At 46.5% G+C, this 24,063-nt stretch overlaps 1 protein-coding gene across 1 annotated transcript; it reads right to left on the bottom strand.

Moving 5' to 3' along the window:
• Positions 1-35: 35 nt before the first annotated feature.
• LOC147217408 (SH3 and cysteine-rich domain-containing protein 2-like) lies at positions 36-23,226 on the bottom strand. Its single transcript, XM_086175674.1, has 11 exons — positions 22,934-23,226; positions 14,904-15,249; positions 12,471-12,565; positions 10,012-10,096; positions 7,697-7,812; positions 7,139-7,208; positions 6,939-7,009; positions 6,726-6,820; positions 4,886-4,937; positions 3,749-3,886; positions 36-2,847 (listed from the first exon to the last, which is right to left on the bottom strand). The coding sequence occupies exons 1-11, from the start codon at positions 23,018-23,020 to the stop codon at positions 2,749-2,751; spliced, it is 1,254 nt and encodes a 417-aa protein (XP_086031800.1). The 5' UTR covers positions 23,021-23,226; the 3' UTR covers positions 36-2,748.
• Between the last annotated feature and the right edge of the window lie 837 nt (positions 23,227-24,063).

A 24,063-nucleotide genomic window follows, 5' to 3' on the forward strand; every position in this document is an offset into this window, starting at 1 on the left:
GCATTTACACTCGTGTGGAAGAAAAGGGCAGATGCCGTTTAGCAAAGATCTTTTATTGAGGTATGTGGCCAAACCAGTGACTCCGACAGTCAAACACACTTTTAAAAACTGAACACACTCCAAGACAGGGGAGATGTGAGGCTACGTAAAAGACACACAAGTCTTTGTCCTATCTATGATAAAGTGTTTACATGGGAAGAGAAATAAGAATCCAGTTCTATTCACACCCCCAGCTCATTATATTATATGTATCAGTGTTTCTTCTTTTCTTCTACTACTTTGAAAACAGCTCTCTAGCGAGGTTGTAAGTTCCAGGACAGAAATCACAACATGTAGGAAGGAGGTAACGGACACGGATGACTGAAAATAAAGTGCCTTTCCTCTTTTTTTCCACGCAAAAGGGATGGTTTAATTTAGTGCCCTTCGTCTGAGGGCCTTCACGGGGACCGAGTGCGGCTCACTCCACCTTCTCACCACGCAAAATGTTGTGGTTAGCATCAACAATCACTTGTTCACCGAAAAAAGGAAAGAGAGTAAGGATGCTTCAAAATACGGTGAGGAAGGTCTTCAGAGTCCCTGCAGGTTTAGTAGAAAGCGCCGGGGAGCGAAATGAAACATCACATCACACAAAATTACGGGTTTCGACGGAAACAACATCAATCGTGGAAACGTAGAGTCCTCCTTTCTTTTTCGCGCTATCCAAGTCTGTCAGTAGGGGGCGGTAGAGAGGATCTGGTGTCTGTCGGTCTGGATCTAGAGCAGATGTTTCTGACCTGAGTTACAGAAAACACCCTCTGCTCGTGGAAATGAAGAGCTAATTTTAGGGTGATGAATTCCATTTCCTGATAAAATAATGAAAACTCCCCCACCCTGTCTGAGTTAGAACTGCATTGATTTCATTAAAAAAAAGGGCCATACAAAGGCCGCCTGTGCTTGAAAACCGTTACTTCGTACCAGGACTGGCCACTCAGATCAATAGCAGGAGACGAGAGAGGAGGATGACGGGCTGACGTGTGATCGATGATGACCGCCCGGTGCACGGCTACCTGCACGCAACTCTCATGGCTCAACACTCATTCATCTCTTGCCGCCTGGTCTCACTGCACCTCCTCCTCCTCTCGGTTCCCCCGGCATCCTTCGTTATGCTTCTTTAGGGCATCTTGTCACGTTTGCACCATCGACCTCCTTTCCTGGGAGAACGTCCAGCCTTTATCTCCATCTGATGGAGGTGTGTTATGGTCTGGAGAAGCACCTGCTCAAGCGGCCTTGTTTGCCAACGGGGGCCCTTCACCAGAGGGGTCTGGGACATGTGGCTGCTTGACCCCATCTCATCTGGATTATCATAAGTGAAGAATTGGAATGCAAACCCTCAGTTTCCTCTGAGTCTGGCCTCCAGAGGCTGTATTTAACACCAGGTTTGACCGATGACAAGCCCCACTGTCTCGGGTAATGAAGCACGACTTGCATATTGTCAGCAAGCCTGTATTTCACTTGCAGGAGTGGTCGCTGCGGCATAACGTGCACCGCCTTCTGACCATAATTCGTGATTGGGTCGGGGCTGATGAATGATTGTGGAAATGTTGAAACCAAGAACTGAATTATGCCAAAATGATTAAAAAAGCCGTGACAACCTTGCAAAAGTGGGACGCAGCAAGGGCAGCCACCCGCAATTTCAGCTCGAAAGTCCTCTTGTCGTCGCGACAACATGACATAAGAGACAGACCGAGAAAAAAGCTTTGCTTCGACTGGCCCCCGACGCTCATGTCCATCATCTATCTCTCCGACCCTGGTGTCGGACCAGGACCCTGAAATATCCTACATGAAATATGGAAAAAGCGTCCGGTTCTGCGATTCCACCTGTCTTACATAATAAGTTCCAGCTGAGCACCTGCTACACGGTAACAGGAAACGTGACATAAACACACCGTAAGAAGCTCAGAATTAAACCACAGCAGCTTAACAATCAGCCAAGAAGGCCGGGCAGCTGCTTTGAACCAACCCGAAACGTTTTTCCTCTAGCTATTTGTCGCATCCAGCAGATTTGTGGTTTTTAAAAGATACTGATCCCGGAGCCTCAAATCTACAGCAAGCATCCCCACCCAGCGCTCCCAAGCTGGCAGGTGCGGTTACATAACTCAGCCCGAGCGGATATTCATCATTTCCTTTCATCCTCCTCGCGTCTTTCTGTGACAGCGGAGGCTTCCTCTGGCTGGCTCTTGTTTCTGGCACCCCTCACCTCCCCATCTTGGGGGGTGCCAGAGTACCTGACAAGAGCTGATAGGGATGAGATGCCAAAAAAAAAAAAAAAAAACAGACGCAAGAAAAAGGATGCCGACGGAAGCGTCCCCTTCCAGCGATCGAGCGAGCCGCCGCCCACGTTTACAGACGTGTGCTGAAGTGGAATAAACAGAAGCACATCTGGCATCCAGCAGACACTGAGCATGTTCAACTCAGTCGTCCTTTGTCTTACTCAGTCTTGATGTATGTATTGAAAGATAAACCTAAGCAACATGAAGCTGAGGGGGAAGCTCTTTGGGGGCAGGATTACCGGGAGACTTCACACTCCCGGAGACTTGCATGAAACCAGTCCGAACAGAAAGCTGGGATTCCGCCTCTCAAGTCCAGCCCGCATTGTTGGGACTGTCTAGGGTTGGATGTTCTTTGGGTGAAGGTAGATAACAGGGGTAGTTTGAAGAATGGGAAAATAAAGTGTGATGTGCATAAGCACACACACACACACTCAAGTGCTCAGATCTCCTCGATGGAGTCGGCTGGAACAAGCCCTCGTTTCTTCCCACTGCTCAGCCTGAGGAAGACCTCGCCATCTTCTCTCTTCCCCACGCAGATCTGAGAGATGGAGAGACAAGCCGTTGTAAGACTATGAAACCATTAAACTGCCTTTATCCGCGAATAACAATCTAAAAAAGGATTATAAACTATAAAATAGAATGTGAAAAAGCCCTGAGCTGACTGATTATTCAGATTCTGCTGTGCTTTGGTTTTTCTCCACAAAAAGAGGTGAATGAATAAATAAAGTGATTTGGTTTTCAGCGAGTGAATGGTTGTATGTCTATATGTGGCCCTGTGATTGACAGGTGACCAGTCCAGGGTGAGGCCGGCCACTCACCTAATGACAGCAGGGATAGGCTCCAGCATCCCCCGCTACCCTGAGTGCAGGATAAACGGCAGAAGATGGATGGATGGATGGATGGATGGATGGATATGATTACAGCGAACCCATTTGAACATGATCAGCTAAGAGAATATAAAAAAATATGTTTACTTATCCTGCACGGGGAGGGGAGGATACCAATGATTACAGAAAAAAATGCTATCTTAGGAGAACATTTTCATTTGTTTTGTGGCTCCCTGGTGGTTTTATGTTACTGAAAAAAAAAAAGATTTTCCACTGCGCAGTAACTGAAATTACCATGTAGTAGTCAAACTGCATCATTTTTGACATAAAGGGATACATAATAATTTGAATCGTTAGAAAAAAGAGAGAGAAAAGGCTTAGGGAGGATGCTCAGGGATTTTTCTGGGGAAAATCTACAAGAACAAATAAACAGCCGAGAGCAATTTGGACATGCAAATACGTGACAGTATCAAACTGCAAAATGTCAGTAATCCTTTCGCGAACATCAAAAGGAGGACTGAATAAAACGTACAAAACAGAGCTGGGTGACGACGAGCTGATCTGCAAGCAGATGCTTCTGTTCAGACCCAGTAAAAATAAATCATAAAGTACCTGGGATTCCCTCACGGCCATGTGCCCCCGCTCTCGGTTGCCTGAGAAGCCCTGGACGACCCGCCAAACCCGCTCGCCGGGTCGCACTCTCTGCACAAAGTTGGCGGGGAAGAAGCCGACTCTGTCCCCACTCTTACCCTGAAATGGAGAGGGAGCACAATGTAGAAACAACATGGCAAAAAAAAAAGAATGACAGAATGCGCTTGTACATTTTAAACAACACAACTTATTAATGTATTATAAATGTATCATAACACCATGAGGTACGTCCTCGTTGATTTATAATGCATTCAGAGATCTGAAGTTCACCATAGCTTAAATCTCTCAGTCGACATGTTACGGACTCTGTGGAGTTTGTTGGGTTCAGTACTTTTTGAAGTACCAAACAGTATCACGCAGTAGTCGCGATGAGTCACAGTGGCTGCAGTGGAGCCGCCCGACAAATATGGTAATAACTGTTTGTATTGCAAATTTGTTGCACGCACTCAGGGATTGCGTCAGTTCTGATCAATCGCCTTTTCCTTTTCAGATTTTAAAATGAGTTTAAAGAGTTTTTCACACTGCGTATGCTGAATGTTTAGATGTTAAAGTAAATGTAATTTTATAAATGTTATCCTATATATAACAGGATACAGTACTTGAGGTGAAGGCACTGTGGATGCAGAAGAGGAAGTGATATTGTTAAGGCTGGCTGTATCCTCCTTCACCTGTGACTCACAAGTAGGCACATAAAGACACACACACACACACACACACGCACACACACGCGCACACACGCACACACACGCACACACACGCGCACACACGCACACACACGCACACACGCACACACGCACACGCGCACACGCACACACGCGCACGCGCTTGTCTATTTCCACGGGGGGAGTGGATGAAGCTCATTAAAAGGCCTCTGAGGTCAGAGCCCCAGTCAAGTTCATTATGGTAAACTTCTTTTGGCCATTTTCAGGGGAAATTGTGTTCTAATTCTGTCTCCTGCCTGGCTGTTTACCAAAACACAGAAACTGAGCAGGTGTTTTTGCATTAAAGGCTCGATTCGAAGGACTTAAATCAGCATATCCACGCGACGAGCCACTCATGCACACACGCCCAGATGTTTGCAAATGATTTATTACCCACCTTCCACCACTCTTCATTAGAATCGTCAGTGACCTGCACCCTGTCACCGGGACTGGAGGAGATAAGACAGGAGATGAAAAAGAGAAGGCATAAGGAGGAAGTGATTGAGGCGGGGAGCAAAGGGGACAAGGGAAACGAGAGCGGGATACACGATAGGGAGATGGGGGTGGGGGTGGGCAGGCTGAGTGGATGCACAAAGGATAACCTTATCAAACTGCCACAGAGAGCTGTGTTACCAAGAGTTACACTGGTGAGGTGGTTGAAATGTGGAGATGCCACAGGAGCCCACAACTCCGTCAGGAGGTCCGCGTGAAGCGCGAGGCGGCTACCGTATACCGCCGAAGTGATGCTGATCTGAAGTTGACCTGGCTTGCAAAGCAATGATGCTTCCAGCTTTTTGTTTTTTTTTTTTATTTCGATGTGACTTTCTTTGTGACGACATACATGCGCGCAACCTGCCCTAGATATGCAGGGAGTAACTGTCCCAATTGCACTTCTGCGCGTTGTGTCTCCTGGGTGTCTCCTCCTGCTATTGGCCTATATCATCACTCAAAAATGCACGCTTAAGTTTGCACACAGCTACATAAACTTACTAACTAGGGTGAGACCCATATATTAACAGCCAATATGGGCTATTTATTAAATATTTACTAACTTGAATGAATATCCAGGACTGATATTTTTTGGTGCTTTGATCACAAAATTAGGTGGCACTGATCCAGCAACTGGAAAGAAAGTTTTAAAAAAAAAGGGTGGTCCTGGATGTACCCCCTGTGGTGTCTCAAAATTGATCGCAGAATTGAATCAGGTACTTTTCTAGCTTCTGATCATTGGCTTCTGAGGGAGAGCAAGGGACGAAGCCCGCAGGCGCAGGTATTTCACACACAGGTAAACCAGCCAAGAGGGCTGACAGGCTCCTTTCTTCGACCAGATGGTTCCAAGTCAAGTTCGTTCTCACTTCTTTTTCCTCGGTCATTCTCAATGTCAGCCGTGCACTGCGGAAATGGGGGCTAAAAAGCGAAGCAGCAAGGAGGCCAACGGCAACGGTTACATCTTTACGCCTCTCAGCCTCAAAGTCATCTGACTCCAGATGGAAGCAAGATGTGAACCTGAAGGCAGGGAGTCGTGGAAGTTACTGACGGGGGCGGGGAACCTTTGGAATTGGGCCGGAAAGTTAGCATGACGAAGCGGGCGTCAAGGTTTTCCGCCGATGCCAAGATCGAGTGACGTCAATGCGGCGTCATCCGGATTAGGAGCACGACATACACTGCTAATTGGCCCTTGCTTTTCCGGATTAAAATTGAATTATGGAAAATTAGGAAATTTCAATCACCACTTTGAACCTATCGGTGGAAAGACCCAACGGCCGTTAACTCTCCTATGAGTCATTCACACACACGCTCTGCCCTCGTTCTGCTCCCCTGTCCTTCCTCTCTCCTCTTTCCTTGTCCTTCCCCTTGTTATAATGCTTTCTTCCTCCCTCACCTGTTTCCTTTCTCTCCTGCTCCCTCTCTCTCTCTCTTTGGCTATGCTAATCCTCAGCTCGACGAATGCCCATCCGCCCCTTTCATCTTTCCGCTCATTCGCTTTATCCCCTCTCTCCTGCTGGGAATGTGGCTCTGTCGCAAGCGCTACGTGGGCACGGCGACGGGCTCAGAGTTTATAATTAGCCGTCCTCAAGGATGCCCCGGTGGTATCCACCGTTGATGGCGCGGACGTTTTCGTCCTGCAGGAGCAGCGAGCGATAACAAAACACAGGGGGAAGGGACACACAAGGGGTAAAAAAAACAAGTGACAACATCGAGGTGGAAGCACGGGCACGCGTTGTCTGTTTACTCACTGTAGTTCCAGGTCATTTTGTTCCTGAGGCATAAACCTGTAGAGAGCTACATAGGTGTGGATGGAGTGAACTTCAATGCGCTTGGGCACCTGGGCCTGGACAGAGAAGAAAGAGCGGTGAATGCAGACAGAAATGCACATTGGTGAGACAGATAAGACAATGAGAGGTGGCCGTGACCACGTGCGCACACACACACATGCGCACACAGCTGACCTCTGCAGGCATCTCAGCCTGGCTGCTAGAACCTTCTTCTTCCTTATCAGTCTCCGTTGTGCTGGGGATATCTGTAAAGAGGAAGGCACGGAAATTAAAACTGACATGTAACTGTATGAAAACGTTCATGTTGGGGGGGGTTACACGGTCCAAACATGCGCAGGGGATCATAAGACATTCACTAAAACACAGCAACCCACCCTCTGTCTCCGGAGGGATCTCCTCCTCCATGCTGCACTGCCTCTGCTGCTTCTCCTCGCACCCGTCTCCCTGGTCAGAGGAGGAAGCAGAGAAGAGAGAACGTGAAGCATTGCATCTGATCGTGGGAGTAAAACTGGTTCTGCCCCGGAATTCATCAGTGGCACTGCTGCGCAGATAAGAAGTCATTGCCGAGATCTGGATTTTTTGAAAGACATTCATTTGATCTGACGGCTATATTTTAATTATCTGAAAATATCCAGATGAACATAACTGAAGCCTTCCGCGAAGTCTCTCAGAGCCCTCCAAGCTCTTTGTCCTTCATTGTGACATGTACGTTACTGTGCTTGGTAAAATTATATACTACAAATCTACTTTTTGTAAAGGACTCGCATGATTTATTGTAATGACATTCCAACATAAAAAAGAGAGGGATTCCATCATCAATTAAATTAAAGTTTTTAGTCGCGTTGTGGCGCCAAGCAGGCGGTCAGCGGTTCGGTTAGTTGAGAACGGCTCTATCAGAGCGCTTCAGTCCACCCACAGGGATGATCTCATACCAGGCTGCGTGTCGGCGACTCTGACAAACTGCCAAAACTGGAGCGGCTCATTTGCGCCAAGGACGTCCCGTAACGCAGGGTGGCATAAACGGGGTCGACGCGCATCCGCACGGCCTCTGAAAGCACACAAACACATAAATCCCATGCTTAAGTTTCCTCCTTCAAAAACTGACGCGAGTCTCCTCCAACTGGGAGACACTTTTTCAGCACGCGCTGCAGTTTCACCGAAAAGTTGGACTTGATGAATATTGTGACTGAACCGATCTGGAGGAACTGGATGGTCTAAATATAACTGTGGCTGTAGCACAGTCAGTCCTGGACCAGAGTGACCCACTTTAGATGTGAGAGAGGACAGCAGTCAAAAGCTAAGGAGACATCAAGACATTACAGTACATCTGCATGCTTGGGTTTATCCGTACATTTACTCATTGGCAGGCGACGTGGGTTATTTTTAATGAGGGTGATGTGGAGCTTTTGTCCAGTGGGAATTTTGAAACGTGGAAATCCCCTTTTTAATGTACACGGCATTACTACGTCCAATCACGACACTTTGGAGTTTGGATTGAGATTAGCCTTTTTTTTTCCCCGTTCAGCTCTCCGCGAGCCAAACACAGAAAGGCATCTTCTACAAGGACTGAAGGGGGAGTGTGTGTGTGAACGCATGTGTGTATCTGCACTTGGATGAGGTACTATAAAGTACTTATTTGCAGCTTCCAAATAAATCTCTGTGTTCTTGTCATAAAGATGAAAAGTTGATCACTAATCTCGAAGGATTTGTTATTTGGTTTGTAGTGCAGACTGTGCAAAGAATTTTAGAATAAACCTTCTGGATAGATGACTGATGTACTTAAAATGTCAAGAACATGTCAGCTAAATACACAGGTGTGTTTGAAGCAAAATATACTCAACATGTATTATTTTTTCAATCACATATATATAAATGCTCATATGCTATACATTCAATGAAATAACTGCTGATCAATACATCCTATTGTTTAATAATATGTGCTAACACAGTACTGGATGTCAGAAAGATGCTGGATTTGGCATCAGACAATTGCTAACTTTGTGCACATTATCATCGAGCCAAATGTCGGGCACGAGCACGTGACTGTTGGTCTGCCAGGCGTACTTTGCCAGAATCCCAGTCATCTTGGCGGATGGGGCTACAGGTTATTTGAACCCTCAGCCGTGAATGTAACGAGGAAGCAAGAGTGTGATGTGACTCAGCGCGAACCCAGATCCAGACGGCAGTCACTCAGTTGTTCTCTCATGAAGCAAGACCCCTTTTGAAGAGGGTGGAGAGAGAAAGAGCACGCTTATTAATACTGCACTGATGAATCGGTGAGTGAGAGCCTGGTAGGTTCGCAAGCCAGTGTTGGTTGCTTTGCTACCATTTTGCCATGGGTTTGTGGATATTTCTGATGGGGCGGGGGGGGGGCAATCTAGATTTGATAACAGTTTGGGTTCCATCATCCTTATTCCCTCCTAATTTACACTCATTACCAACATGCACGCAGGGACACGCTATGCCACACGCACACCATTGATCCGGGCGTTTCATAATAAAAGAGGACATATAACTGCCCTCTAAATCCACTTCCAGTTGAATGTTTCTGCACGTGATCCTTTTTTCATTTTTGTCTCGAGTCAAGCCAAGCTAATAACAACACCAATGTGACAACAAACCATTATCCAATTAGGACTTTTATTCTGACAGTAAACCTCCGCCAGTTCACCCAAATTGATGCAGGCTTTGATCTGGACTGAATTACTCAGGAAATGAAAGCCCGCATCCGGCCTTGTGCCACGGGAGCAGTAACGGGAACCTGAGGGAGGAAACGTTGGTGTGGTGGCACGAGGCAGGAACGCCAACACACATACTGCAGGTGCGACGGTGTCCCAGAAAATGGAAAACATTTGGATGCAAATTCAGCAACCTCGCTAACTCTTTATCCCATTTCTCAGCACTGCCCTTGTTTTTTGAGGTGAGTTGTTTCACAGGATGAGAGTGAATGGTTGTATGTCTGCATACGATATGTGAGATGGGGAATGTTTGTTTTTCTCTATATGTGGTCCAAATATTGACTGGCAGCCAGTGAAGCCAGCTCCTCGCCTGGTAACGGCTGGTAACGCCTCAGCCACCATTCCCGTGACCCTGACTGCAGATAATGAATGGATAAACGATGTTTCAACGGAAATACGTGCGTACACACAGAAAATAGCATTAACCCCCAAGGAGCAGACAAGATAAGGGTCCACAAAACAAAAACACTGAGACGCAAACAAAACGACTCCCTCCCGGGTTTGCTCACCTTGGCTCGGCTGGACCTCCTTCACAACGGCTAGCTGATCGTTGACAAGCATCGGCGAGCTGAAGTTTCGCTTGAATGCTCCCGACTGAGGGGGGGGGAGACAGAAAGTGAGAGAAATGATTTTATTTGCCATCACCCTTGGTTTCGAGGCTAGAACTGACAGCAGGCCCTTTCCAACTGGGGATTACAGGACATTTTAAAATGACTTACGAGAAAACTTGTTAAGAGGCGCTGAAAAAAAAACAAACTCCCAGCTACGAATATAAACACTCCTTGCTTTAAATTCTGATCAGTCTGACTCCAATAAGCATTGCTTTATTATTTTTGATAATTATTTTTGTTATCGTTCACCTCCACCTGCCAAATAGCCGCAGTGACTGTGCCGGTCAAAGGTAGGAAACAGTTCCTCCCCCTTGTCCCCCCCGCCCCATGGCTGTCATGATCCCTGAGAAAGTAAGACGTTACCGCTGAACTAAAACTTTTTTAAAAAAAGGCATCCTGAAAACTGTCTCGCCTGGCGACGAATGCTAATACCTCCCTCCCTGCCCCAAGAGGACAAACACACCTGCCGTGGCTGAGATCAGACCAATCTGCTGCCGCCGCCACCGCCGCCTCTTCCTTTTATCATTTATTCAGCACTCAATTTTAAACCGGATAATTCACCGCGGTGAATGAATAATGTAGAGTCCATAACGCTTTGGCAGTGCAAATGTTTACAGTCATCACTGAGGTCACATCAGCACACTTAATCCCTCACTGCCAGCTAAGATCAAACCCTTTGCAGTTTGGTTTCCCCTTTTAATCCCCCGTCAAGCTCAGACTCGACATTTTTCCATCAATGATCTTGAAAGATTGTTATTCTGAATCCAGAGACCCCTGGCTGGCAGATAGTACTCCCCATCAGCTGGAAAAATAAGCCTGTCGATATATGCAGCGTATTCTGTGAGTACGATCTAGTGGCCTCTGAAGTGGCACACTGCAGCCGTTCCCCCTTCTCTTTCACTGAACCTAAAGTGACTCGCGGGCTAAAACATGTGCAATTTGAAAATAGGTTATAGGTTGAAAAATAGAACAAAACCAAAAGTGATCACACTGACGGCTGTAGCCATTAATCATGTTTTGTATTATGCTATGTTTTCTATTGAACATTCTGACTATTAAACGCGTAATTTGATTAAAAACAATGGTACTGTTTGCAGAACCTGCTTCTGCGTCCTTTTGAGATGTTGAAACATCGGGGACGTACTGCTGTGGAACAGTAATTCTATTTTACAATAAACATACTGTGCTGTGTTTTTTTTTCTTGCTTCAGGTCGTAACTATCTGATACTTTCGACACTTTTTGTCTTGTGTGTCACGGCATATCTTCCCATTGCTCTGCATCGCTTTCATTGCTGGCAGCCATACTGCCACGCTTCAATCACGCTAGCAGCATAAGCTAAGTTTGTGTTAGCTTTGCTGTGACATGCTTTGTGCAATAGAAATAACTATCAGGGCGGAACATGGATGCGTGAAATAGCACTACTGTATTTAGAGAGTACTCGAAGCGGATAATGTGCCTTGAGTGATTTTTGTTATCTAGTCGTTTATTCGAGGAATCCTGTCAGTCCTAATCAGATCACAGCTAAAGCGGTTTGCGGCTAAAGAGGGGATAACTTTGCAAACACAGCAAAATGAATGAGAGATCGTGAAAAAGTAAACCACCTTGGTCAAAGTGTCAAATTGTTTATTATTTATTAGTTTTAATTAAAAGTAGACGGTGAGTCACACGTGAGCGTCCCTGCTAACTATGGATGGCTAAATTTCAAGCTAACAGAAAGGATGTCAAATTTAGCAGCCGTTCAAGGTTCTGGTTTCAAGGGATAATACTTAACCTAATGTTGGTTTTTAGTGGTTTAGCACTACTGAAACTAAACGTGTACTTATCAGAGCGAAAGATGAGACAAGTAGAAAAGAAGAAAATAAAACGTCAGGCTCTTTACATTTTACCTCAGATGTTATTTCAGGTGTAATGCCCCCAGAGGAACACGCTGGCAGCATGAGTTATGACTAATATTTTGCCCAGCCAGGGTTGCGTGCAAACAATGGACTTATTTCTCTCTTTCTTTCTTTCTGGATATACAGTGAGGTAGATTGCGAGGAGCGGCTCCTTGAATTTGACACAAACCATATTGGATTCGATTCACCGACTGCCTAATGTTGTTACAATAAACGATTAAATCCTGCTTATGAGTGTCCTGTCAAATGAGATTACCCCCCGGGAGATTCGGCGATTGACTGCGACTGAAGGCAGGAGTCATTCAAGAGAGACTTTGGTGAGTATTTTTCCAAATAAAATCAAAGTGTGCCTTAGAAAGACGGCCAACAAAGGCGACTGAGTTTTTCATTTTCTCGCCAACTAAAAGTATAATCAACAACACGGGAGCAAAATCCTCACTTCCCACCCTCACCCCTCTCACCTTCCCGTGACACAGCTGCTGTGACAGCTCTGACGTGCACCACAGGTGAGCGGCCATCTTGCAGGTCTTACACCGGAGAGCTTGTTTGGAGTTTCCTGCGGGGGGGGGGGAAAGACAAAGGAGAGTCAGAGTAGAGGATGACGGACAATGAAAGGAAAAAACAGAGAAGAAAAAAAAATGACCAGAAGGTGTTGATGAACCATGAGTGGTCTTCGGATCATTTGAGGCGATCTCCGCCTGAGCGGTGGTTTTAATCAAGTGCCACCCCCATCCTTCCATCCCAACCTCCCTCCGGTTTGATCAAGGTGGCGATGGTGAAACTTAACAGCTTCACAATCAACGGCTCCTCTTTCAGAACAACCCGTGGGGAAGATTGGAAACCGGCTGGAGAGATTTCAAATGTTATTGAGTTGGTAGTGATTTTTTTTTTCTTCCTCCCTCTAAATCTCTTTTTTCAAGAGCGTCACTGATGAAAGAGAATTGAAAAGACAAATCCTACAGGGTATTTAACCATCTCTTTTTTCTATCCCACAAACAACACGTTTATGGATTTTCTTTTAATATACATCAGTTTTGGTTTCGAGAAACAACAATCATACAAATTGGAACGGGTCGATTAAAGTCGGGTTTTAAAAATAGATTCCACCTCATCAGCTTAACAAGGAGGCAAAGGCCGCGTGGTGTTTGGGGAGCACAGGTGCATTACTTAAATAAACCTGCAATGCATGCAAAAAAAAGAAAACAAACAGAAAAGGCTGTTTGGGGCCAGTCATCAGTCACAGTGGCGGGAGGCAGATTTTCTCTAACATTAGCAAACACCATTTAACATCTGAGTTCTCCGCCAAAGCAAGCGCAGGGAGCTGCACTAGAGCTGATTTAAATCTCGCTTTTTTGGGGGAGATGAATACAGCAAGAACAAGCTTCTAAGTGAGCTCATGGGAAAGCTATTCCAATTGAGCTTCAACACAGACAGTGTCCTTTGTCTTTATTTTAAGTTTTTTTCTTTCTCTTGACAATCCATACAAAAAAGAAAAAAAGGAACGTTGAATATGCTGAGATCCGACGTGGAATAAGAGATTAATCTTTTGATGTATATTGTGTCCCGAAGCTGAACCTGCAGAAACTATCAACTAAATACAAACCAGATACATAGAGGAAACTCTTCCTAGGCTTGTAGAGGGAAAATGATGGCATGTTTTTTCACTGAATGATAGGCCTCAACGCCTCCAGGCTGGTGGACAATATCACTAGCCAAGTGAAGGCCACTTCTTCCACACTTCAGGTTGGTCGCACTGCACACTTCCCGAGAAGCTAACCACCCGCTGCGTTCCTTTCCGTGTAATGATCGGGCCCTAATAGCAATTAGCAAGTGTATGGTTACGTGACGTCTCCTGCTGGGTGTGTGGGATCGTGTCCGTAACCCCCAGGGGAGTGGTCGCCCCCCGAACAGAAAAACCATGACATAATGCCCAGGAATAAATTCCTCATCGTCAGCTCCTTGATGTGCACACCTTTCAAGATGCCCCGGCAGCATAAAAAAACCAAAGCAATCACATCGAGATGTGATTCTGCCTGTCAAATATCCAGGCGTTGATTAAATTGAACTTTTCTTTCCAGTGAAAGAGGAAGGGACAAAGATGCGGCCCGGCAAAAATACCAGGGCACTGTGATTACAGCAGACAGGTGGGGATTTGTTTAAAAAAAAAAAAAAAGCATCATATTTCAATAAGAAACAGTTTATTCCCCTCATAATTATCAATATTGAGTGTCTGTGTGACATTGACGGAAGCTCCAGGGTCTGATTTTGCCTGAGAACAAGCAGGCAGTGTGAAACTAGAAATGATGGATGTCACAAAAGTTCTCAAATCATTGGATTTGACAACTTAGATTGGGGCTGAAGGGGTGTGACAGAGCGCTCTGAAATAGCAGATTGTGAATCAGAAATGTGACACAGCGCATTATGAATCCAGAAAGTCTTTTGTGACAGCCTGTCAATCCAAAAAAATGACTTCACCAAACCACTAAAGGGCGCAGCCGAGTTCTCAGTTTACTTAAAGGAACTGTTATTGACTGCCTTTATTATTAGGCTAATGATAAATATCTAAGTATGGTGCACTGTAGCATGACATGAGGAGGAGTGACTGAGAACCTGTAATTATAAATTATATTTAATTATTTCTGAAAGTGACTCATCAGTTGACTATCATTTCATCACTGCTGATTCGACGATTTTTAGTTCTTTTTCATGCTGAGACAGGTGTCGTTATTAGGATAAACTCTCCTTGTTTTGTAACAAAATGCAGCGCCAAGCACACAAAATGATGGACAGCTGACTTAATGTTGAAAGTTGAGAAAGACCAAAGATGTGTGTGTGTGTGTATGTGTGTGTGTGTGTGTATTTGGGGTCGTGTTGGAACCGTGCAAGAGCCTTACCCACTATCATGTTCTTGCAGTGCTGACAGTTGGTGGGCTTGCGGAACACATGGTCCTGGAAACAGTGGGTGATCTGCGGCTGGGGTGGCTTGGTGGGCAGCGATGGGGAGAGGCTGAGAGAGGGGGAGTGGGAGGAGATGGAAGGGTTGGGGCTGAGAGATGGCGAGATGGACGGCGAGCGATCACCGACAAGAGGTGACCCGGGCAGCAGCGGAGGGGACGGGGGCGGGTCAGTGATGAAATCCGGGGGGAGGCGGGCGTCGCTGTACGACCTTTGGAAGAAGTTCTCCACGCTCTTACTGCGCATTATTGTCTTGAAAGACAGCGAGCGCTTTAGTCTCTGGAGCTGCAAACACACACACAAACAATACACACCGGGGTTACAGAATCAGTAAACACATGATGAGGGAGAGGGCTGCGGAGCATTTCAGAGCAATAACATAATACATTTCCAGGAGCGCGCTGGAATTTCCCAACAGCCACAGACGCATTGCTCTCCCCGTGCAAACGGGGAGGAAGATGACTCACAAAATTCAGTATATGGCCTCTTAAGGAAACATCGCATTAAAAAGCAAAACTACCAGTGTGCTACGCCAACCCCTGTCATATGGATATGCAAGATAAGCCTTCCTTGCTTTTAACAGCATCCACGGCTTTGAGTACGCCGCTAAACGCATTTGACATTTTCTTGGTTGGGGTGGCGGAGCAGGGGGGGCCTTTGTGATAAAATGAAACAGGCCTCAACATCTATCAGCAGCCGGTCCTCAATCTGATTGAGCTTCGCAGTTGGTGCACGTGATTGTCCGAGATCGTGGCCGAACATATCTTGCCTGCAGGACGCACGGTGAGTTCCGCCGATACATTGATACAACAACCCCTGCTCATATCTTATAAGCCATGTGGAGTGAAATGATAGATGGATGCTACCTTTTCAAAGAGCACAGCAATCAGACCGTAAACCTCACATCGGGGGCCGTAACAACCCCCCCACCCCCCTTATCTCCCCATGCGAGCACCATTCTCTGCAGTCACCGTGTATTGATTTGCTGGATAGATTTACGAACGGCCGGTTCTGTGTGCAGATGATGATGCTACTTTTCCCGGCGAAAGGCGTCCATTTATAACCCAGACGTGCGCTGGCAGTGGGGAGGGGAAGGGGAGAGAGGGCGCGGTCGAGTCAAGAATTGATCAACTCGGACATAAAAGTAGATGGAGTGTCCGCCGACACGCCGTGCACACGTGCTAGCTCGGGCCCCGCCTGTCTGCGCTTGTTCTGCTTAGCGCCAAACGTAATCACTTTACCGGGACACGGTGTTTACAGCTCTGCACGTCTGTGAAGAAGATACGAAAACAGCTGAGTTTGTGCATCTATTTGAGTGTGCGTCTGTGTGTGTTCGTGCACGTGTGGCACACACACACACACACAAAGAAAGGAGATAAATGTGCCAGTGTGTGACTGAGAGAAGGCTTGCGTCGTTATTCTCTTCCTGTGAATCAACATTAATGAAATTTGCCTTCAAATTGCGCTGATGAAGACAGGCTGTGCTGGGAACTAATAAAGTATCTTCTTAGGGCGCTAATATTTAGTTAGCTTGTTAGCTTTGTCTGATACAAGACAAAAGATGAGGAGGGTAGATTTTGTTTCGACTCGTGTCTGTGTTAAAAATCAGGTAGAAGTTTCAGTTTTTCGTTGCAGCCTTGCAGGCTCTCCTCACATTCAAAGCGCCGGAAGGGTTTTCTGCCCCATGGAAACGTCTCTCGACAAGAAAAATTCTGAGCCATGGCATTAATGCTATGTTATTACCGGTGTCGGCCTCTCAACTGGGTTTGTTTGTGAGGCTTATTAGAGGTTGGCTCCAGTTTTCGGTCATCTTTGCTTTGTACTTAAATATCCGAAGTCTGCTTTTAGCACCTCCTTGTTTCTCCGCAGCCAAATGGACCATAGTTGATATTATCGATTCCGATTGATCACACCGATGTTTGAACTGGCTCCATGTTTGATCTAAAAATGGCCTGTTTTAACCTCAACCTTTCAAGGACAGCGGTCGTCTACCAGATATTGCCGTTACCCGGGAACTCAGATGACGGTGTTTTGTTTTTATGGATCCAAACATTAATCGTATTTGAAAGTGTGTCAAAGATGCTTCAGTACGCGCGTCCCTGTGTTTTCTCTGGCTCCCTCACTTTCTCATAGATGAGTGCTGGCGTAACGGCTTCAGCCCCGGCACATGTCTCAATTACAGCTAATATAATCATCTGTCAGAGGGAGCCTCAAAAGCACGCCTTCTAGCTTCCATTTCAATATTAGCCCTGAGGAGCATGCTTCTGAATCCAAGTGATACCACGTCGGGATTCAGGTCGTAGAGTCCCATCTTATGTGTCACATTAATTTCAAACACTTTAAATATTGCTATGAGTCATGCTGAGGATGTCTCGGTCTCCCCAAAGCTGATAGGATCTGATCCAGTTATCCTATAATTACACAGCAATGAATGTCAAGTGCTCGGTAAAGTTCTTCACCTGCTAAAAAGAAAAATTCAATGGGTCCACGGCTGTCTCCTTCCATCCACATTGTCAAATGCATTAAATTGCCACATTTCTCTCACACATGCTTAACTGATATCCTTCACGGAGCACCGATCTATGCTGCAGGCCAGATCTTGACCGTCTCGCTCAGGAGACCCGTAAAAGCCTGTGATTTTCACATCTCTAATCTGTACAATAAAAACCCAGGAGTTCTCACATGAAGCCAACATAAAGGCCCAAAACCAATGTTCCAACAGGAGGCAGACGAAGGTTTGAACGCTCATGATTCAATAAGAAATCTCTCATATCACCAAAATCACTGCCTCTTCCTCCCTCCATATATATTTTGGTTGTAGCGCCGGCCTCAGAGGTCAAGAATACACAAGGACGGGGTTGGGCCCGGCGGGGATGTGACGGTAAATACAGCTTGCAGCCACATAATGCGGCAGTGTGACTTATTCTGAAGGATTCGACTGACACAGACCTTGAGAAGGGGCCGATAACTCCAGCCGTGTCCTCCAATTCAGGAAGTTAGGTCAAAATATATGTCAGGCGGTTTTCACACAACAGCATCTGGGAACACCTTTGCCACTCACCAGTCAATTGCAGGGCCACATACAACCATTCACCCGCTCATTCACACATCTGGGCAGTTTAGGGTCTCCAATGAAGCTCCTGCCTTTTTTTATACTCTGGAAGGAGACCAGAGAACCTGGAGGAAATCCAAGCAGACACGAGGAGAACAGGCAAACAAAACACGGAAAGGCGCTCTGTCGGAATTCAACCAGGGACCTTCCTGCTATTTGGGGGTGGTTTGTTCTTATTCTATGAGGCTTGAACTGCTCAATTTTCAAAATTTTTCATCTTATCCCGATGGATGACGGCCTGGCAGGTTCCCGCTCTTAATAAGATATAAGAGACGCGTAATTACAGGTTGCCTCTCTCCCCACACATTCACACACATACACAAAGGCTTTTTTTTCTTGTGTATTTCCTACGACTGCTCAGGGCGAATAAAATGCTGCCATGGCTTACATACACGTCTGTGGCAGCAGCACACGGGTTTGTGACTGTGGTTCCGCCCACTTCTAGCATTTAGACTGTGTTTGAATATGTGAGGCAACGGGATCCACCAAGATCCAACTGCTGGTGGGTACTTGGATTGAAACTTGGGAGGGTCCACATTGAGGGGCGGGATGTTTGGGGGACAGGTGACTCTATTGTTTCTTGTTGGCAAGGATCCCAGCGTGATGTGGCTCAGCTGGATGAGTGGGCGGGATAATGGGAGCCTTGATTGTTCAATCCAAACCTCCCCGAATGGGATACCTAGGCAGCATTGTGAATGTCCTTGGCTGGTCAGAGGACTCCAGACGCGCTATGCAGGACATTTAACGTTTAATCAAAGTAATGAATGATTTTGATATTATTCTTAAAATCCTGAGGCCAGAGTTTAAGAACATGCATCAGCTAACATATCGCGAAACATGTCCGGGACGGCCCTTGCAAATGGCCATGGTCGCCGGGGCAACGTCTAAATGTGGCACAGCAACCTTGATCATTTTTTAATTGCTACTTTCCCTTCTGATCTCTGAAGCACTTTGAGTCGAGTCGCCACGGGCCTGGATATCCGAGGTAATTTAGGCTCCCCCCCCCCCCCAAACCGGAAAAAAATAATCAGCCATGAAAAGATCTTGATTGACCTTCTATTGATATTTGTGTCTTGTCTATTAGGGGCAATACAACCTGTTATTTTCAGGTGAACGCAAGCATGACCTTCTGAGCTGTGTTTCTGCAGCCGCCGCCTCTCCCCTCTCTCCTTCCTGTCGGGTCCCCCCAGTGACACCCCCCAGCCATGAAGGTGCTACATCAATTTCGGAGAAATGCCGGCCCACCCTGACATCCCTCCCCACTTGCCCGCGTCACTCACTCCCCGTGTCTGCATAGACACCCGGAACCTGTGGAGAATATAAAGCGGGAGTTTGCAAAAAGATTTTGACTCAGCGGCAAACTTTGCACCGGATTAATAACGAAGACAGGGCAGATGACAGTCATGAATACTACTTTCTTAGCAGCGCTAATATGCCGGGTTCACTTTGATTATGAGTGATGAGTCTCCGCTGATGGATCACGAGCATCAGGAAAAGGTGACGTCTCTGCTGACATGTTGACGCACTTGTCTCTCCTTCATCCTCCTATTTTCCTTTGAACCGGTGGATTAAAAGGTCGTGTTCATCTTGGCTGGCAAAACCTCTCGGAGCGGAGTGGAGAAGCCAGATCCAACGGGGCTATTAAAATACTAATAAGTAGACCTGATGGTGTGGTTGGTCTTCTTCCACGATCATTTATCAAGTTTTTGCTTGATAAATGATTTTTGAATTTGATTATTACCTCATTTCTAATTTATTTTCCACTCATTCGGGTGATTTACTTCAAAAAGAAAATGCCCAAAATGCAATGAGTAAACCAGTGATGAAAACATGACTAGCATCATTGAATCACTGAAGCCAGGGGAATTTCAAAGACTCAAGCATGTCAGCCAAATGATTTTTTTTCAGATCAGGGTCCATCTTTGGGCGGACGTTGTTTCACGTGTTATTTCAATTCCCTCCACGTTTCCCTGAAATATATCCACAGGAACAGGAGGTCCGGACAGACAACGTGAAAACATAGTGCCTCCAGCCACAGCTGTCACCGGCAGCGTGACAGGAATATCAGGTGTGTAATTATAAGACCAACTACGTTTGTGAAGAAATTCATTCCTTCATTTGTTCATCGCAATACATTTGGCCCAGAAATTTTGTACACACAAAAATACAAATTTCCAGAGGACGTGCCCTACATACATGTTTGAAATTACACTATCTGACTTCAGTGACCTGCATCAACTAGGTGGTGAGTCTGATGTGGTTGCCGTGGTGATGCTGACTGTTTACTTTTAACTGAAAGGGTCATTGAGTCATCCAGGAAATGGATTTTGGGGTAACTGCTGTCCCTCAGAGGGTCCATCCCTTTCTCCAGCCTCTGCACCATGGTATTCCAAAAATCATCCCCTCTAGTGTTTTTGCAGAATCCAGCTAAGCCTCAGAGGCTGGCGGTAATAAAGGTTATAACCGTGCAGTTAGGCATCGGGCTGCTCAAAAAAAAAAAGTAAAGTGCTTCAAATTCGTAAAAATATATGTTCGTGAAACCAACGGGTAAAACGTGCGAGACCTTCAAGCCGGATCATTTCCCAGGAAGCAGATTACCTGCGTACCTCCATCCCAGGGTGGCTCCTCGAGCATCAACAACCCTGAGAAGTGAAAATGTTGCCCACAAAGAGCGGCGGCCGCTGAGGTGCCGCCGCCGCTCAGCTCTCCACCGCCCTGAGGCTGCAGAACCCTCAGCACACTTCTCACGGCGGCTCATGCTTTTCTGCCAACTTAAAAGCTCCGCCACCGTCGCCGCCTTGCTCTGTTCCAGATTCTTAATATCCATCAAAGTGAGAGAGAACGTCGCTGCGGGAGATTTTTTGGTGAGCATCTGCTATCAGAGTCACTTCTTCACTCTCCCTCACTGCCGTCCTTATCTAATTAAAAACCTCAGGAAGACACGGCTATGTGTCCAATTAGATTCAGTCAAAGGAAACCCTGGGGCTGATATTTTTATGTAAAGGTCTCCATAGAGGATTTGAAACATAGATGATCAGACGGTTGATGCGGATGGAGGGACGCGCCTGCCCTCGTGGGCATTGACACAACCACCCTTTACAGGACTCCCTGTAAAGCAGCCAACAAATCCGAGCATTCAAATGAATTTTAAAGAGGGGCGGAGATTAAACTCGTTCCTGAGCGTCAAACAGACCTTGTTGCAAAGCAAACCGGCTGAGAAGTGAAAGCCAACCAGAGATCCCTGGGATTGGTCCAGAGCAGACTGATCAATTAGAGCTCAGCAAGGAGCGGGTTGGACGGACGGCGGGATGATTTTGTGGCCAAAACGATGGTGACGGCTGCCAGTGATGCACGTGAATACCAATCAGGGCACATTGGGCACCAATCATCACACCGCATTTGTTCAGCGACGGCTGATTGGGACGTGGATGCGCAGCAGCGGAGAAAAATACAGACTCGCTACAGCGTCACTTTCACGCATCGGTTGTTTAGAGCTTTGCGACTGAGGATGCAGTCACTCCTCCACAAGAATGTTGTGTGTGTGCGTGTGTGTGTGTGTGTGTGTCCAGGTGGTTAGGTGGAGACAAAGCAACCCACCCGCTCAGGCAAAGTTGCATCAGTTGCCCACGTCATATGAATCAAGTGTACTAAAAGCCTTCCATTACCCATTAGGCATTGAGAAAGCTCTCAGCACTCCGTGTCTTCGAGGCCAGCCCTTGAAATCGCAGTTAATAAATCTGACTCAAAATAAATAAATAAAAAATAAAATCTTAACCGAATCAGGAGGCACCACTCAGGCACTTCACCTTGCGGGGATGTAGTTTAGCCAAATAGGCACTGAATGCATAACTTGGTGGATTTAAAATACGAGTAGATCCCTGCAGTGTGATCTGACTTGTCGTGAAAAATGGTAAGGAAGAGCGAACGTCGATTTCGTCAGTTCAGCCAAAAATCGGTGCAACTGAAGGTGTGCTGAAACTGGACCACGGCCACTATTCCACTGTCTGGGGCAACAAGGAAAGTGATTGAATGCAACGTTAAACATGGAGCGCGCAGCCACCCGGGTGGCGGCGGGCCCTCAGTCCACCGCTGATGCATGGCAGGGGGTGTGATGTGCTTTCAATACGTAGCTTCATGATGAAGAAACCATCTTGATGCCATCTTGCGCAGTATCAACATATTGATAAATGTGTGATGCACATTTTCTCATGTTATCTGCATTCTCTACAGCGGATATTTTTAAACCGTAGGCGGTGACATGTAGTGAAAATGATAAACCGTCTGTATTATTCATGTGCCAAGAGCATGTCCCTCCCGATGACGCCTCTGGTTGCCATCCAACGATGGAAACGGTTTACGACTCGCTGATGACGCCCGTAGATCGTGGTACTACACCCCAAACAGGTTCTCCTGGCATGGCATAGCTACACCCTGCATTTTTAAAGGTGCCCAAAAATCCACTGATTCTCAGCTTCAGAGAAACCGCTTCAGGCTAAAAGTTGTGATTTGCAACGAGTCAAATAAGATGATACACACTTCTGCTAAGCATCTCCATCAAACCCCCTTGTTTTTAGTTGCATTCCCTTTCATCAAATTTATGTGTGTGCAAGGTGAGAGGGGAGGGCGGAGTCACAGTGATAGACAGTCTACTACAGTCTACGTCCCGATGACGCAGTCAGAACGGACGCGCACGGAGCATCGTCGTCACACAGAAAACAGGTGGGGGGGGGTGGGCAAGAAAAAAAAGAGGGGGGAAAACGAAGGGGGCAAATGGCAGATGATGCCCTACTTTGCGTAACACTTTAGGTGTGCGAACTTTGCAGCTGTGGTTGGTCTTTGACAGGGAGGAGGGCTCACCTTGGATGCCACCGGCTGGATGGACACGGAGCTCGGGGATCGCTGGAGCTGCGAATCGCTCTCCATCTCATTGTTCTCGGTCGTCATCGGTAGAAGGTGGAGAGTCCGAGGGAACAAGAATAAAAATAAGTAAATAAAAAAAGTTTTAACTCCTCACACTGTGCGCTGACGGCTGTCAATCCGTTGGCGGCGCAGGTCCGCATCCCAGGGGATGATGGACGCGCGGCGCGGCGCGAGGAGGCACAAAATGGTCCTTCCAAAAATCTGCTTAGAGTCGATTTGAAAAAAAAAAGTCTAACAAATATAGATCCTAACTGAGTGAGAAGAAGAGAATGGAATAGAGAGAAAAAGAGACTCGACGTCCATACACGGCGAGCGGTGCGTCCGCCGCTCCACACGCTTGGATTTAAGCGCATCCGGAGGCACGCCTTCCCGTGCGTCGGAGGCGCGGGATTGGGGCGATTTTTACTATCGGGATTCGTGGGAGGGGGGGTTAAAGACCAAATATAGAACCGCTGTCTGTCTCTCATACGCACAGAGCTGGAGAAAAAAAATCGGAAATGCAAAAACACAATCTGTGACCTGCTATGACAGACGTAGCACTTCCAAAAGTAGAGTCCGCTTCCTGAAATGAGTTCCCTCACGTCACGTTTGTGACACTGGCACTTGTGTCATAATCCGTATCGCCACGTAATCCAGAACTCTCTGGACACATGCAGGTAATTACCGTTGTAATAACAACACTAATGGTTGTGAGTGAAGTTAAGGATGCAGCATGTCTTGGATGAATCACAGGGAGACGCAAAAACACAAAATATAAAAAGGGGAAAAAAAAGGTTTTTTAACCAGGTTGTGTCCTAGAAGCTGTGTCGACGACAATACACATCAGGGGCACGAAAAGGCAATGGCAATAAATAATCTGGCGATGAGGGGATAAAATGGACCCTGTTTGCTCACATATGGAAGAAAAGGTCTGAGGCTGAGCAGTGACACTCCTTTTGCTCCGTCCGAAGCCTCGGGGGTCTCAAGGCCGAGCGATTGGCTCCTTAAATGCAATCTCGCCTGAGCAGGTGCCCCGGGGTGTGTTTCTATGTATTCCCACCCCTGGAGAAAGAAGACAGGAAAACAAG

This window comes from Fistularia commersonii, chromosome 28 (assembly GCF_037954325.1).
Source record: "Fistularia commersonii isolate RoL2024-O1a breed Wild chromosome 28, RoL_Fcom_v1.0, whole genome shotgun sequence".
Taxonomy (NCBI): Eukaryota; Metazoa; Chordata; class Actinopteri; order Syngnathiformes; family Fistulariidae; genus Fistularia; species Fistularia commersonii.

What these genes read in the sequence shown, in the direction of transcription:
- LOC147217408 (XM_086175674.1), bottom strand. Translation starts at nt 23,020, where the DNA reads ATGACGACCGAGAACAATGAGATGGAGAGCGATTCGCAGCTCCAGCGA. An exon ending in AGCAGCTGTGTCACGGGAAG is followed by an intron (nt 10,097 to 12,470) that starts GTGAGAGGGGTG and finishes CCCCCCCCTCAG; the next exon opens with TCGGGAGCATTCAAGCGAAA. An exon ending in CAAAATGACCTGGAACTACA is followed by an intron (nt 4,938 to 6,725) that starts GTGAGTAAACAG and finishes TATCTCCTCCAG; the next exon opens with TCCCGGTGACAGGGTGCAGG.